The 16870-nt window shown below is 42.7% G+C and overlaps 1 protein-coding gene across 3 annotated transcripts in view; it reads right to left on the reverse strand.

The window, feature by feature from the left end:
* Positions 1-13512, reverse strand: part of LOC311523963 (serine/threonine-protein kinase WNK1-like) — a 171532-nt gene extending 158020 nt beyond the window's left edge. For 2 of the 3 annotated variants that reach the window (XM_084634576.1, XM_084634575.1), the window contains exon 1: positions 11958-13512. In XM_084634576.1, coding sequence (XP_084490702.1) covers positions 11958-12734 — 777 coding nt within the window. In that variant the 5' untranslated portion in view covers positions 12735-13512. The remainder of the gene's footprint in view (positions 1-11957) is intronic. The other variant, XM_084634577.1, reaches the window with a different exon arrangement.
* Between the last annotated feature and the right edge of the window lie 3358 nt (positions 13513-16870).

Consider the following 16870-nt stretch of genomic DNA (forward strand, 5'->3'; position numbering starts at 1 on the left):
ATTAAAAAAAACACTGTCATCTAACTCCCTCCCCCCAAAACACAAGCTGAAATCCCTCATATTCAGATTCTATTCCCATCCCAAGCGACAAAAAGCCCTACACCACCATCAATCCAGCAGACAAAAGCCACTCACTTAGTTCCCTCCCCTATTTCTAAATCTTCCTTGTCCACTGTGATTGCCCTCCACAATGCAATTACGCATTGTTTGAGCTTCAACTGGAATTTGGCAGTAAGTTAGAAAAAGTTGAAGTGAATAGAATGTTACTTATTTTCAACAAGTTTTTAAAAGCATAACAAGATAACTATTGTAATTTGATATTTAATCTGAGAAAGTTTACTATTAAGTGGGATGTGAATATATGTGTGTGTGTGTATGTATGTATATTAATTGTGAGTTTTACTGTCCAAATAACTACAGAATAGTTATCCACTGTAGTTTTACAAGTTGAAATTAAAGTTCCCACAACTAAGTAATTCTACTGCTTTGCAGAATTTGTCACTGGCCATCGAAGAATATAGGTCCAAACAGGGCCCTGGCTAGATTAGAAAATTCTTCCCTTGACCTAGCTACTGCCTCTAGGGGAGATGGATTACATAAGCCAATCAGGGAACCTCTCCCATCGGCATAAGTACTGTCTTCACTGAAGCACTGCCCTAGTGTAGCTGCACTGCTGTAGCATTTTAAGGGTAGATAAGCCCTTCAAGTAGGGAAGCATGGAGTGTGGGAACCTACTAGCACCAACCAGAATTTCTTGCCAAGTCTTAAACCAAGCATATGTACGGGTTCATTAAAATTCAGCAACACTGTAATGGTTAATCAGTGCCTTAACCAGTAGTCACTAGATCGCAGTTGTTTTGTCCCAAGTTGTCAAGAGAAAAGGGATAGGTCAAGTACCATTATTTGGCTGGAGGAAACAATGTACAAATTGTTCTATGATTGGAAAAGTCTCCCCATTTTTCCACTTGACCCAAATGTGGGGGAGCAACATTAAGTAGTTTAATTGTAACTACAAGAGTTTCTATTTAACACTTGTGTCCTTCATCAGTACACCAAACATGTTCTCTTTAGAGGTTTCAGAGAGGTCAAAACCACCATGCAGTTTTCTACGAATTTTCTAGTCATTTAGCACTAACCAATACATGGATATTGCTGCAAGACTAAGTGTTTCATTTTCTCCCCAATTAAATAAACTGCTTCATAGACATCTAATTATAATTGCTTTAAATCTCACCTTGTGCAAAAGATGAGCCATACAGCTCGCTCTATAATATGTGATCAGAGGCAAAACACATTAACAGGATAATCCAGTAAGTCACCAGATATTCTAATTAACTTTGCCTGACCCTGGTACCACACATTTTGGAAATTGTGAGTGCATGTATAACTGCAGTGCTTCTCATGTTCAAAGTCTTTCACAAATATTAAATCCACAATAGCCTTGTGAGTCAAATAAGCCTGAGACTGATTTTATATGGGTAAATGCAGGCACGACAAGATTAAGTGACTTAATCAAAATCTGTGCGAGTCACTGAAGCTAGAAGCAGAATCTGAAATTGAAGTTTTAGTCTAGAAGTTTGAGCACAAGCAGCAGATACTTATTTTCATGTAGACTAGCAATTTTCACATTTGAACATTTACTGGCAGATTTATGCCATCCTGGTTCACACATTTTAAAGTGTTAGGGTTTTTTTTGTTTTTAAAGACAAGACCATATAAAATGTGGAACTGTTTGCAATTCTCCAACTTTCTCTTTCAAATGCTTCATCAGCTTTCAAAGTTTCTTATGAGGAATTGCACAGTCAGCAGCACTGGGTGATAACTAGTTTTATTTTCAGGTCTCTAATATCTGGACAGCAGACCTCACTTCTATTTTACACTTTGGATAAAAGGAGCTTCAACTGCTATGAGTCCCCAAGCTTAAGACAAATAAAGTCTCAGGCTGGAAAGAGGAGATTTGTTTGAATGATGTATTTTCCTAGTTTTAATGAAACATTAGCTATAAGATTGGACATTTGTCCTATTTCAAGCAAGTGCCATCACATGCATTAAAGCCTCTAAAAAATAAGTCATTTTGCCAGTCAAATTGAGAGTGCAGCAAGAGAACCAGTTTTCTTTTCTTCCCACTCAGTATTTTAAATATTGCCTATACCTGGTCCATGACAGCACTTTATATTCCTTCCTGTCTGTCTTTATATATGTTGGGAAAGTATTACAGCACACTTCTCTTAACTATAGAAGCTGCTTGACACTTTGAAGGTTACTAATCTGGCAGAGGTACCAAAAAAGCAGAGAGCTGTGGTTTTTTTGTTTTTTTAAACAAGAGTTGCTGTACTCAAATAAGGTTGAAAGCATCTTTACTTTGTAAGCAGTCTAAAAAGACTATTTTAGCTCTGGTATACTAGAAATTGAGAAGCTTTGTGAAAAATTCAAAATCACAGGCCATTACAATAGTGCCCACATGTAAGGCCTGGTCTACACACAGTAAGATCACCAGACAGTCCCTCAAGTAAAGATTTACAATTTAAGGCCCTTGGAAGAAGCTTCCAAAGATCAGCAGACTGAAAACTTACCAAATAGACAATAAAGGAAGTCATCTGTCATACCAAGTCATTAAGTTTTGCCCTGTCCAATGCCATATGAAAAGTGACTTAGGGCTTATCTACACCATGTTTTCACCCACACTAGAGGAGTGAAAGTTTTAGTGCTCACTGGAGTGTCCTGCGCTAACTGGCACATGTGGACCTTGCTGGAAAACATGAAGAGTTCCCTTGTACTCGTTAATGTAGTCTCAAAATGAGCACTCTTTCTAGAACATTAATTTCTACAGCTCTTAAAGCTTCAGGCAGCAACTGATGTTTTAAACACCATGTTGCATAGAGCAACCCAGAGCCAGTCCACACAACAAAGGGCAACACTAACCCAGAGCCCTTTCTACCCTGGGATCAACAATGGGGACCACTAATTTACAGCTGAGCCATGTAAAGCACAGAAATTTTAGTGCAGACAAGTCCTAGAATGCATTTGCACTCCAGAACCAGGCCTTTCACCACTCTCACTCTAGAAAAATTCCATAGTAATGTATTTTTTTTCTGATGAAGGGGAATATAGTGTTTTGTGTATGTCTCCAGGGCACAAGCCTGGGCAAATGATATGGAGGCCCTGAGTTGCCCATGCATCAGGACCCCCTTCTAGACATCACCAGTAAAACCCAGTGGAGAAGAAACACCAATACATCTAGTACCTGATCTGCTGCAGGAGTTGCCAGAAAGATACTGAATTCCATTCCCGATTTCTTATCGGAGTTTTCTCTCATAACCTTACATTTTCCAAGTTCACCCATAAGACAGTGGGGCTTTTCTGTCAGGAGTTGCTCCCTTAGCCTGTAATGTATCTGAACAGCAAAATCTCATCATAAAATTTGAATTGGCCTGTAGTTTCCATCAAGATGAAAAATGCAAGTGTCCACAGTAAAATTTTCAGATGCAAACACCTTAGAAAAGGCCAAGCCATTTTCAGATTAGCAGCTGAATCAATAAGCAAGTGAAGGATGTTTGTGGTTTTTTCACTAAAAAAGAAGGCGCGAAGAGGAAACTAGAGCTCACTCTGCCATCAGCTACTTTAATTTTTGCTGTTAAGTTTCCAGCACACTACTTGCTTCTGGTAAATCTGACAACTCACTAAACCAGTGAATTGTATGCTATTTTCTGCATTTGACCAGCATTAGGTTTCCTCCAACGACCACTCTATACACAATAGCTCCCTACTTGCCTAGATCCTGAGTGCAATACTGAAGTGAAAAATATTGCTGGAAGCTCAACATGGGAGATTTCTAATAAATTCAGTCAGTTTTCCCACCAGTATTTCTGATGTAGTTAACCTACAGTGAGACAGAATGAGGTCTGCATTCAGTAAGTCTCAACTGCTCCCTTCAACTCAAGTTAGACATCATTTCTCATGGTTCCTTCCCCTGCCTAAAAGTATCTGATGTTGAGTGGGTCCAAGCCAACTGAAAACAGCACAGATCATTTCAGCATAGAGTACCTACAGGATTTTAGAAGCTAATGCTTCCAATATATGCATAACTCTTGATGAAACAGGTTTATTCAGAAAAAAATTGCTGTTACCCCAAGGAATGTGGGCAGTGTCTTGAAGTTAAATTGTAAACAGTTGCACCAGGGGAGAGAAAACTAAAAATAGTTGTTTGGTGAAATATATCAAGGCTTTAAGAAATAAAGCCACTCTAAAAACTCATCTGGAAAATAAAGAAATGCTGACATTCTGTAACATTTAACCAAATCCTAGCAGTAACACAGAAGCTGTTATTAACAGATGTACGTTACATAAGCATATGCAGATGTTTAAATCCTTAAGATAATCGCCTGGATTTCATCTTTTAATAGTAATACTCATATGCTCTAGTTTGTGTCCACCATCTTAACAAGGAGAGAAATAGTCAATATTTTCATATCGTTCAAGATTCATATGCATTGGTCCAAGCAATTCACCAGAAAGAGTCAGTAAGGCAGAAATGATCCATCTCCTGTTAGGGCAGTTAACACCATAACAGAGATCAGCCGGCAAAAAAAAAAAAAAAGAGAGATGCAAGCATGGGTAACTGATACCAATTGAGTAGACATTTAAAGGCTAAGCAAGACTGTCTGGTCTGACCAGCTGTATTAACAATACCAGACTACAGTCATCTGTCACACATGGTATTGTCTGTCATCCAAATGCATCCCATCTCAACTATTCTATCTAACTTATGCCAAAACACTCAAAAACCAAGGGTCCTATCCCTCTACCACCAATGAACAGAGGTATACTACAGATTATGGGCACGTTTCACAGTCATTCACTGTGTGGGTTCAGGGGGAGAAACAAGGCAGACAACTAAAAATGAAAAAAGTATATCTGGCAGGGAAAGAAGCAGATTAGATTCACAACCTATATTCAGCTACTGGTATAGCGAAAGTAGGAACTGGTACAGCCATTTAGATAAAGAGGGAGTTGAAAAGTCATGAGACAGAATCTCTCCTTTCTGCATCAGTGGCTTAAGGAGCCATATTCTTCCATCACAGTCAATGGGAGTTACCCTGCACTGGGAGAATAGGCACTCAATTTGATAGTTATCAAAAGTTTCACAGTCTGTTGACTGCTCATTGACCTAGTTGAAATAAGTCTGTTGGTTCTTGAACTATTCCCATTAGAGTTTCCACATCATAAATCAGCACAGAAAAATTGTGTTGGCTGTCTCAGACATGCCAAGAATTGAAGAGGCTTGGTGGGCCTTCCACCTCTTTTTAGTCTTACTGGTAAAATAGAGGGAACAAGCTTGTACTGCTGCAGCCTATCCTGTGAATCACTAGATGGCTCTAGTATCCCAAGTTCAGGCATTTAAAACAGCACTAAACAAGCAGCAGAGGGCACCATATCTCCTTCTGCACGGAAAGTATTACTAGCTTTTTCCCCCACAACAATTCCTTCCTCCCAGCATAAGCCTGCTAACATGCCAGGTTCTCTTATGTGTCACTCAGCAGTACCTGGTCATTTTAACCAGGAGATGGGCTTCAAAATAAGGATATATGTTCTGCAGCCTGCTAAATTTCCACTTTTCAGGTAAGCTCAGACACATCAATGCAAGCTTAAGCTCAGACTTGAAATTTTAAGTTACAGTCCAAACTTACAAATGAAAGTCTAATAAGAGCTCTCCCACCTACACCCCAATATTCTCAAAGTTTTCTTCTACTGAAAAATCCTTGATCACTTAAAAAAAAATCCAAGTATTTTAAGAGCATTTTCTAAGAAACCTTGACAATAATGCAGTCTGGAGTGAGCCAGAGATCTTTAGCTAGCTGCAGAATGTTTCTTTAACAGCATGCCCACTCTGTTCTGAATGAAGAATGCCATGAATGTGTACCTTTTCTTGCACCCCTTAGAGCATGCGTCTCAACAATTCTGGGCAAGACACCTTGGAATGCCTTAAAACCACTTGGTGGGGCACTAGGCTAAGGGTTAGATCAGATGACAACGTAAAAGGTCCACAAGGATGGTGGATGACCCAATTTGGATTGTCCTGGTGATCCTCCTCTTCCCTCCCAGTCATCCCTAGCCAGTCAGTTAATGACTTATTCGAGGAAGGGTTAAATCTAGGCACTCTCTGTGGTGTATCTTCACATGATCATGCTGCATTCATAAGTGCTGCACACAGTTATATGCATTCAAGTTTATGAAAAGACAATACTTAAACTTTAGTGGGTATATTACCTCCATCGTAAGGTCCTTCAGCATTTTCCTATACTTGATTGAGCAATTGTCTCAAGTTATACACGATTGCCAAAAAAAAATCTAGTGCTTTAATGCTATTAGACAGTGAACCTCATTTCTTTTGTATCTATCCAGTTAAAACTACACAAGTAATACTAGATAGGCACAGTAACGGAGGACTTGCCATACTAGATCAAAGTCAATTTACGTCCAGTATCCTGTTTCTGATAATGACCCATTATCAGATGCTTCAGATGAAGGTGAAAGAAACCCACAGTATGCAGATGTGAGATCTGCCCCCTATATAAATCTCATCCCCATCTCTAGCAGTTAGAGACTGGTTTAAACCTAAAGCATGAGAATAAATATCATCAATAGCAAATTTTGGAAGCAATAACTTTGGATATTCTTGATCTCCAGAATAGTTCCTCAGTTTGGAGCAACATACTTGTCCTCTGTAGTGTCCCATCTCCCACATGGAGACGCCTCAAATTGTGTTTTTACATGGGAAAAGAACTGCCTTTTTCCAAATTAGGTTGAGAATTTGACAAAGATGCTTTGCTGCCCCAGAACATTTCAATGTCATCATAGACTATGCACTTGATTAGACACTTAGTAAATACACTTTTGACATATGCCTTGATAAGAACCTCACCAACACAACACTAGCTGTTGAATCAACAGACAAGCTAGTAGCAGCATTTAAAGTCCTGGGAAAGCGCAGTGGCAAAAGTCAGCCCAAAAATTAATTGGAGTAAAAGCAAAATTCTTCCAGTTGATTACTCTGAACACCGAGTGCTCAAGCACCTTAATGGGCAGCCACCCAAGACTGTCAGTGATTTCATCAACCTTGCCTTTGGCATCAGTAACATGGGCAGCATTGAGAAAGCATTGCAAAAGCACAGTCAGTAGTGGGGCACCTCATTAAGAGCATCTTCTGGAAACCGACCACCCTGCTAAGTAGGGAGATGAGGCTAAGCATATACAATGCTTTGGTGGTCCGTATTCTGAAACATGAGACTGAAACATGGCCTCTCACTGTCATGACTGAAAAGAAGTTGGACACCATTCAAGTAAAGCATGTTCAAATAATCAAAAGCCTCAAGGAGACAAATTCAAGTTGAATGAAGAGATCTGTTTTCTAACTAAACAGGTCCTGCTTTCTCAAATGGTCACCCAACACACTCATGTGGTATGTTCATCTGCTCTGAATGCCTACCAACTTCTCTCCAAGAATCATCTTCTACTATGATCCAATGAAAGCAGATGAAAGACACGCCCTGTAAGACCTAAAACCCATCTCTTACTGGCATCCTACCCCGTAATCCACCAGATTTGGCTCAGGACAGAACATCATGGACGCTCATAATACATTCAGTGACCCTAAACTGTCCAAGCAACAGCATGAGAATGAACCAGTCTGCACAGACTGGCAAATTAACTAACACCCACCGCACTTTCATGTTTATCAGTATTAGTGCTCTTTCACAAGTGATCAATTCCCATAGCAATCCAACATCACTCGGAAGATTCTCAGTTCAAACCAGTTATGCTGCAGGTCTGTGTTATTTGATGAACTTAAGTAGACTACACAATCCCACTCAAAACTGACTCAATGAGAGGAAAGAAGGGACTTACCTGGACGTTCACAGACCACACCTAAGACTTAGTTTACATGAATAATCAACTGCAACTGTGACTTCCTCTGACCTACAGTTACTCAATAACATAGAGTTAAGTTTAATGTAACAAGAATAAGGCATCATGTATTCCTCCTAGTAGCAATGCCACTTGAACCAAAAGAGGCTGTTCAAAAATGAAAAACAATTCTTAACTATCAGATTAACCAGCCATGTTACGAGTTACACACAGCTATTTTCCCCTCTTTCAATTACTGCCATTCCATTCACAAGGAGATATTTAACTGATTTTGTGCTTGCCATCTATATCATGAAGCCTATTAGAGTGCTGACCCTAACTGCATCTAGAAAGAGGTTGTGACACATCCAATTATGACAATGGAAGATGCACTTCAACCCATGTAACCAGTGGAAGAAGAATAACAGAAGTGAGAACCAAGCATTTGGAGCAAAGCCAAAATATGCTACAAGGCTGCATAGTGGTCTACCATTGAATCACTACAAGAGCCTCCAGATCACAGATTCCCACTTCCCTGTATAAGGAAAGAAAAAACAGAAATTTCACCCACGTTTCCTACCTGAAAAAAGGGAGAACTGCCATTAAGCTACACATCTGTAGCTTTTGGAGAACTAAAAATAAGTTTACTTTTCCATTTATGCTACAATTCTCAGCCTGACAAACACAAGGTACACCACCATGCAGTCATCCAGTCTTCTGAAAGACATGGTGAGATTTTCCAAAGTGACTTGGGAAAATAAGTAATTTTTCAAAATGGATTTAAGTATCTACATTCCTTTTGAAAAATGAGACACTCCCAAAAATTTTACCCTTGATCTCCCTACCTGGTTCCTAGTTTAGAGTCAAAGACAGATGTGTCATCCAGTTAGAAACCCCACAGTTAAACAGACATTCTACTGCCAAGTCCATTCTAGGCTTGCCTGCGTAATACACCAAATCCTTGAATGCTCTAGCAGGAGTGTCCTCAGTACTATACAATTTGAACACTTCATGATGAAAAATATTTAACAATTTTGATAAACAGTAAAAAGATTGGCAGTTTAGCCTTTCCTATCAGCAAAGATGTTTCAGATAACTTAGGCATTAAATGTATACTCAAAAGACTATAAGTTAAATACATATAGAAGTTTTGGTAGGCTTCCATACACTGCATTTGCAGTTTGTCCCCCATCGTGTGCCTTCCAAATAAGAATTGTGATGTTTTATTCCTCTATCATCTTTTCAAATTGTGCGATACCATGTGTATAGCAAGTTTTACTTACACCAGGTTAGGCTGCTATATCATGCAAACGAGCGTCAGCCAGAAAACGGTGTCTGTGGCTACACGCTATGCTTAAGTAAATTCTTACCAAGTTCAGATGTGACTTATTGTGGTAGCACTGGATACAAAAAAAAACCTCCTGAACTAAAGGAACACCTGCCATGCTCATCACCTCTCCTATGTCTAGAATGCTCTTTCAGCTCCCAAATTACATAGCAGTGCTAGTGTTGAGATCTAGAAATAAACTGAACATTTTGGACAGAGTTCTTTTCAAAAGAAAAAGTAAGATTTAATTCTTTGAATTTCTTCCCCAACTTTACTAGGTTCAACTATAGACAAGAGGTAGCTATTGTATTTTCAAATAATACTTTTCAAAGCACCAAAATGATGAAAAGTTTAAACATAAATTGGTCACAAAGTCAAGACAGACCTAAAAGAATCAGAGCTCATTTGTGCTCACAAAAGAAATTAATCCACCTGAGGTTGGCATAGAGTTCACTAATTCCTCCTCTCTGCAACACTCCTTGAATCAGTAGATCCTTATAAAGCGTCAGTTCATCCTTGCAAAGCCATACAGTTGAGTCTGAGTGAAGTGAGCAGACCAAGAAAACTTCAATGTAAGTGACAGAACAGCAATGACATCCTCCTATAATTATTACTGAAGTTAATATGTAGTATCACTACAGGGTCCCTCTCCAGTCAAAACTGAAGGCAGTGAGGAATCAGCAGATTCATGGCCTTAAAATATCCTATGTACCATGCATCACAGGCTCTCATTTCTGTAGTTGCTAGTTTATTTCTACTGCCTACAGGACAGTTCTCTGTTCACGCCCTGTACCTTTGTCACTCACCCTGTGGAGTTATCACACAATTGGTACTCAAACTGCAAACTGTGAAATATAAGTAATAATGTAATCTACAAACCACTCATGAACTCCAGTTCAGTTTTGCTGGAGGGCTATCACCCTTTTCTTACTCTGTAAAGATTTTCTTCCCCCTGTTTTACATTGTTATTCCAACAATTATGTTATTTCTGAAGTGTCTGATAAAAGAATGTTTAACTTCAAAATCTGTTAAGTCTGTTTTATAAACAGACTTATTTGTAAATAAAAAGTATGTGATGTTTCTATTAGCCAATTTGTTCCTGTAGTACCCCAAAACCATTAGTACATTCTGACTGTCATATCATCTGCTGAAGTCAGAAATTATCACTACCAAGCTGACAATCATTTCAGGACAATAAACAATACCTGAATATTAAGATGAATCTGAGAGTAACTCAAAGAGCCTTTTAAACAGCGAATAAGGTTAGGATTTCAAATCAAAATTACATCAGACTGCATACAGAAAACAGATAAATTTTCAATGCGCAGTCTGAGTGGTGCGTTAAGTAGCGCCTAGCATCTGACTGGGCATCAACTATTAAACACAGACAGGACTAACAACAAAAATACCCTGAGTACACTGCTAGGTCTTATGATTTGTTTAAGAGAAAAGAAAAAGAAAAAAAAACTTGCAAAGCTATTATCACAAACCTATTAGGTATGTGGTGATGCATAGCTACCCAGAACACTGGCAGAGATGTCATTTGCTTTCAGAATGCATGCTACAAATACAAGCTGAGAGTGGTCTCAGTCATTTTTCAGTTTTACTGTGACAGTAGGTAAGTTGCTCTGTGGAGGAGAAAGAATTTTGGCACATGAGATACTGCAGCCATTCAGGAAAGAGCACTGAGATCATGCACTTGATCCCTCAGAAGCAATGGGGAAGATTATTTTCCACTGCTGCCTTTCTTCTGCCCCCTCCAATTTTTCAAGAGCAGAGACTCTCCATTCCCCCTATTTCAGATATTTGTAACTGGTAGGCCAAGCTCTACCCTCCCCCTTAACCTTGTTGCACAGCAACCTCTCATTCAGTTATACATGCTCCAACTCGCCATGGAGCTGAAGTTGCTGCTGTTGCCATCATGAGACTGGGGTTCGGCACAACCTTAGCTCTGTCGAAGTGAAGAGCTGGCAGGTACGGCAACGTCTTTGTACCAGTTTAACCAGATAGTTACCTGGAAAGATTGAATTTTAGCCTTCACAATTTTACAAAAGGCAAGCATTTACTTCCCAGTGTATCAACAGGCAGCCATGGGACTTAGGCTGAACTACTGGGGATTGATTCATAGTACACTACCAGCTCAAATTTAATTTTACATTGGTTGGTTTACCTCTGTATTATGTGCACTTTGCTAGCATATTTCTTGAGTATCTCCTGTAAAATGACGTAAGCTACACATGCAAGTGTTTCCCCTACCATATACATTTCTCTTAAATTAATGTAAAATGCCAATCCTCTGAAAAAAAAATATTTTAGCTGGAGGTAGACTTGAACTAGACTTCAACAAGTGTGAATGCTAATTTTATAGCTTGAACCCCTTTATCTGGACTCCCTCAGGTAAAGGGTTTTGTGCAACACTCCAAATTACCTTTAGAAGACATGAAGGCTAAGTGCTCCAGCAAACTCAAAGAGGTTACTGATTCTGAAGACTCAGCACTTGGACAACCTCATAAGGGCGAAGAGGCCTTTAGGGAATCAAACAGGCAGCCTAGCTCATGGGAGGAGTTGCTCCCTCCATTCAAGGAATGGTTGGCTGGGTGGCACCTAGGGAAAACTGTGTCCCCCATCCCTAAGGACAGCTGACCTGTCATCTGAGGATCCTACCCTTCTCTTGAGGCTGGCAGCAGGGGAGTGACTGTGCTTGGGGAATTTGCACCTCTTTTACCTGTAGTTCACACCAGGCAACTTCCACCGTAGTCTCGGTGTCCAACCCCTTGTAGACTGTTTTGAAGGAGCCTCTTCCAATCTCAATATCGAATTTGAGGAAGCGGCCGTCAAGAGAGAAGCCCACCGCCTTGGTCTCCAGCTCCTCGATATCCTCTTGTTGTCGGTTCCGCCCCTCCTGGAGCTCCCGGCTGGCGGTGGCCGCGCTGCCTACCGTGCTAATAGGGAGTTGGGGGGTGGCTTCCCCTGCCTCTCCTTTGGGCAGTAGCGGGGCGGTGTCCTCTGCTGCAGCGGGCTCCTGAATGGGTTGTTCCTCGGGGGGAAGCGACAGAGACGGCTGCTGCAACAGTAGCAGGGGGACGTGGGTGACAGAGATGCAGGAGGTCTGGCTAGCAGGCTCAGGAGGGGAGCCCAGCAGCGGGGTGATACTCCCGGGAGTGGCGACGGCCGGGGGTGCTGCGGGCTGCAAGCTAGGCAGCTCCAGAGCTGTAGCATTGGAGTCGCAGATCACGCTACGGCGGAAGAAGCGGTGCTCGGTGGCTGCAGCCCCACGACTGTCCTTGTCCATGGTGTGGCGGCGGCGCCGGTATTCCTCGCTCCGGCCCCCGCCTCCCACCTCGCCGCCTGCTCCTCCGGCCCCCGAGCCATCATGGTCAGCGACGGCTCCTAGCTTCTCCCCCACGGAGCTGTCCGAGCTAGAGCCGTTCTTGGGCGGAGGCGGCGGGGGAGCCAGGAAGCGGGGGGCCAGGCTGCTGCTCCCTACGGAGCCCTCCGACATGGTGCTGCGGGGCTCGGGGTAGCGCTGCTGAGAGGATGCGGGGTGGGAGGTGTCACTGAGCAGGGAGCGCGTCCGGCTGCGGCTGCAACAGAGGAGGGTCCCAAGGGCTCCTCACAGCGGGGCTTGGCGGCGGCGGCTGAGCCAGCGGCGGGGTGGGTCCCTGCTTAGCGTCCACATCCATCCTGCCGCGGGGAGCCGTGCAGCGGGGCCGACATGGAGCGACAGCAGCGGGGCCAGGACACGGGACTAGGGGGGAGAAGTCGAGAGGAGCCCGAGGCAGGTGCTGGGCCGGGAGCAGCCGCTGGCCGCCCGGAGCGGGACAGCCCAGCTGCTCTCGGAGAGGAAAAGCGACCGGCCCCCCCGGGCTAGGAAGCGGGGCAGGCCCAGGCCGGGAAGCGACTGCGCCGGGGGCGCAGGCCCCGCACACCCCTGCCGCGAGAGGGGAGGGCAGGCCCGGCACGCCCCGCCTCGGGGGAGAAGCGCGGCCCGGTCACTCGGGGGAGCTCTCGCCTCACACGGCGCCCATGGCGACCTCGGCCTCCTCCCGGTAGGAAGTAACCGCTCGCCGCGGGGCCGGCCCCCTCGCTGCCTGCCGGCGCCTCACAGCGAGCCGGAAACCCCCCTCGCGGGTCTCTCACCGGGGCCGCCCGCGAAGCTGCCGCAGCCGCCGCCTCCTCCTGCACAAGGCCCCGGCCCGGGGAACCCGAGTGTCTCCCTCGCGAGGGTAGAGGGGAGGAGCCGCTGCGCCCGGCCCGGCTAATTCTCCGCGCTAAATGGCGACTAGCGCCCGAAACCGACAGACATAGACAGCCCCGTGGAGCACGCCCCCTCCTCCGACCCCGTTCTGCGCCTGCGCTATAGCGCCGCGCTTCCTGGGAATGGTAGTTTTTTCATCCCTCCTCTGAGGGAACAGAAACGCAGTTAACCTACAACTCCCATCGCGCACTGCGCTGATGCACGGCATCACGGGAATTGTAGTTTCCTTCTTGCGGGCTACTTACAGCTCGAGCCTGGCTGCTCCTCACACAATACTGTGGTAGAAGCTGTGCTGACTGGGGCAGGGCAGGAAGAGAGGGGAGGGAATCATTACATATGGATTAATTCTCGGAGAAGAAAGGAATCTCTCATCATACTCAGTCGACTCAGGGCTACAATGCAATATAAATTATATGCTTTAATAGATTGAATGCTACTGTTTTCAAACCTGCCCCCAACTCTCAGGGTTCTTTTTCAAAATCTAAAAGCAATGAAAATGTTTCCATGATTTGTTTTTATACATTAAAAGAAAAATAGTTTTTATCTAACCAAAAAGGATTCAGGACTAGCTCCTCAGCTGGTGTGAATTGGCATAGCAATGCAGAACAGGCCCTTCAACTAGTAACAGTGCCCACTCTGAAGCAGTTTCTCCAGCCCACACATCACAGCAAGCAACTAGTGCCTGAGACAGAAAATGAGTATAAACAAAAGTGAAACTGACCAGTGTATTTTCATTTGTATATGCTGAGCACAATGGAAAAAGATAAACAAACAGTATAAATAGCAAAGGGTATGATAGATTTTAAATTCAATTTTCATAACAAGGTGTTACATATAACCATACAAGTACAATATATTTTAAATATATGATTTTTAATCTGCCTGTGGGCTCAATCCTGCAAGATGAGCTCAGCATTTAGGTATATGCTTGATTTCAACTATGAGGGAAGTTAACCATTAAACACATCATTTGCTGGATCGGGGCCAAAGTGTTCAGCACCTTGCATGATCAAGCCCTAAGTCCCTTAAAAGTGGTGTTGCAAGTTCCCCTCCTACAATGAACAATTTTTGCTGTATGTATTATCAGGCATTTAGCTTCATATTTTTAACCAAGCCTCTAGCAGGTCTCCCATTTTGCTTCCACAAAACCATAGGCACATATAATTGTGGAAGCTGTGTTGCACCCACAATTATTTATTTATTTTGTAGTCACAGTTTAGGTCACTTGGACTTGTGACCACATATAAGCGACCTAAACTGCAGGAGCAAATAACTGTTGTGAAAAAGTGTGCCCCCAATTATTTTGCAGATCCTAAAAGGCTAGCATTCTTAAATCTGACCCTTAAAAGTCAGATTTTATTAGTTTATTAGTCTAACTGTCACAGTTTGAGACTCAACCCCAGTTATTATAGTTCAAATGGGGAAGATATAATACTCAGAATAGAAAGAGAAGCCAGCATGAACATTCACACAGATCAGGAACTTCCAGAGAGTAAGAGACACTTGTAGAAACTACTCATGTGCTTTATTTATAAAGTATTCATCCTTTGTATAATGCACCAAGACCAAACTTTTTTTCTTACACAGAACAGCAATATATTAAAGTGAATGGGACTACTCTCATGAGTAAAGTAAAAGGGTTTGGACAAGTCTTTTATGCAACTGCATTTTTTAAATTACTGTAATAGAAATATTTTTGGAGATTTTTCTGTATAAACTATAGATTTTATATTGGACAAATTAACATATATATTTCAAATACATCATTAAAAATAAGTTTAAAACCAGCTAATATTAGGAAATTGTGAATTACATCTCCCACAGAGAGGTCCTGATTGAATCTCTGTGCCTACACAGAACACTAGTGACTTTCAGGTGGTCCACAACACTGAACAATACATGACACTGAACTTGATGTGACAGTGATTCTCTCACATACATACAGTCTTTATAGATGTTGATTGTAATACTGCACTACAAATGGAGCACCCATTATTTTCTGTATATCCATATACATATCTTATTAATAATAAAAATAATAATACAAATACATAAATAATGAAATTCAACTAATGGCAAAGGGCCCATGTAAAGTCGTACTTGCACCACATAGATCCTTATGGGTGGTGGGGCAGGATTTGCTTATAAGTATAGAAAGTGCCCCTCCTTTTGCAGTGGAATAAGTGCAGCTCCACTGTGCAAAAGAGGGAATAGGATTGGGAAGGTCATACAGAGAGTTTGCAATCCCTGTCCCTGAACAGCATGGAGACCAATCTATGAGGGCTCCAGGTTCAGGTTTGTGTTTGGGAGCCTGGGACAGAGAGTGGACATGGATGGAAGATCCACAGCTATACAGATCTTCTGGTTCTTTTCCTCTTCAGGGAGGGGCGAGCAGGGAAGTACGGTTGCAAGCTATTCCAGCTACTAGGCTGGAGCAGTGCCTGAAGAATGGTTCTGCTGCAGGTCTATGGCCTGGGAGACAAGAATCCTCCTTTCTTGCCTTCCAAAAAGATTCATAGCCCAACCTGTTATCCAGGCTGGGTGCTGAGGAAAAAACATTGATCCTGATTTATCTTTACATTATTCCAGTTTTATGCCAGTGTAACTCTATGAACATAAAGCTGAAATAGCATTGGGATAAATCAAACCTCTTGGTCTTAACACAGGGTTTAAGTGGGGCTTACGTGTTGTGTAGGGCTTTGTCTGGGCCCTCTGCTCCGGGATATATGTCACCCACAGTGATTATATTTTCCCAATGTTAGTTAAGTGAAACCCTTTCACAGAGAACTTTAAGCTTTACAGAGTCTAAACACAAAAGGGCCTGAGGCTGACAAATCAGAAACTGGGAGCATTATGTAAATAAGCATGTCATCCCAAGGGTCTGATTCTGCAAACGCTTAAACTCATGAGTAATCCCACTAAAGTCAAATAGGGTTACTCACCTGAGTCCAATATTTTCAGGACTGACTCCCAAATTTCCTAACTCCTCTCACTAGCACCTCCATTGGTAAGAAGTGGGAGTAGCGCTCTGCCTTTGAAAGGCATAAAATGCCTCCTAGGCATTAAGTGGCATGCGGGGACATGCCCCTTGCTATATACATGATGTACAACAGATGTATTTGGTGCTTCACCTCTTGCAGCACAACCAGCCTGCAGCAGTACCTGCACTAACCTTGGCCCACAAACATCTTCTCTGTGGCTGCTAGCTCTGCCTACTGCCAGGAAACCAGAGGACAGGACGTGGTAGCAAAAGGATGAGGGCAGAACCACTGGCTATGTTCATACATGGATCCATGTAATCCTGAGGCTGCAGAAACAGCCATTTCATGGCTTGGAATGGGGAGAACTCTTTTCCCAATGGAACCCAACAAAATTCCCCA

Source organism: Lepidochelys olivacea (genome assembly GCF_965140295.1).
Source record: "Lepidochelys olivacea isolate rLepOli2 genome assembly, chromosome: 1".
Classification (NCBI taxonomy): domain Eukaryota; kingdom Metazoa; phylum Chordata; order Testudines; family Cheloniidae; genus Lepidochelys; species Lepidochelys olivacea.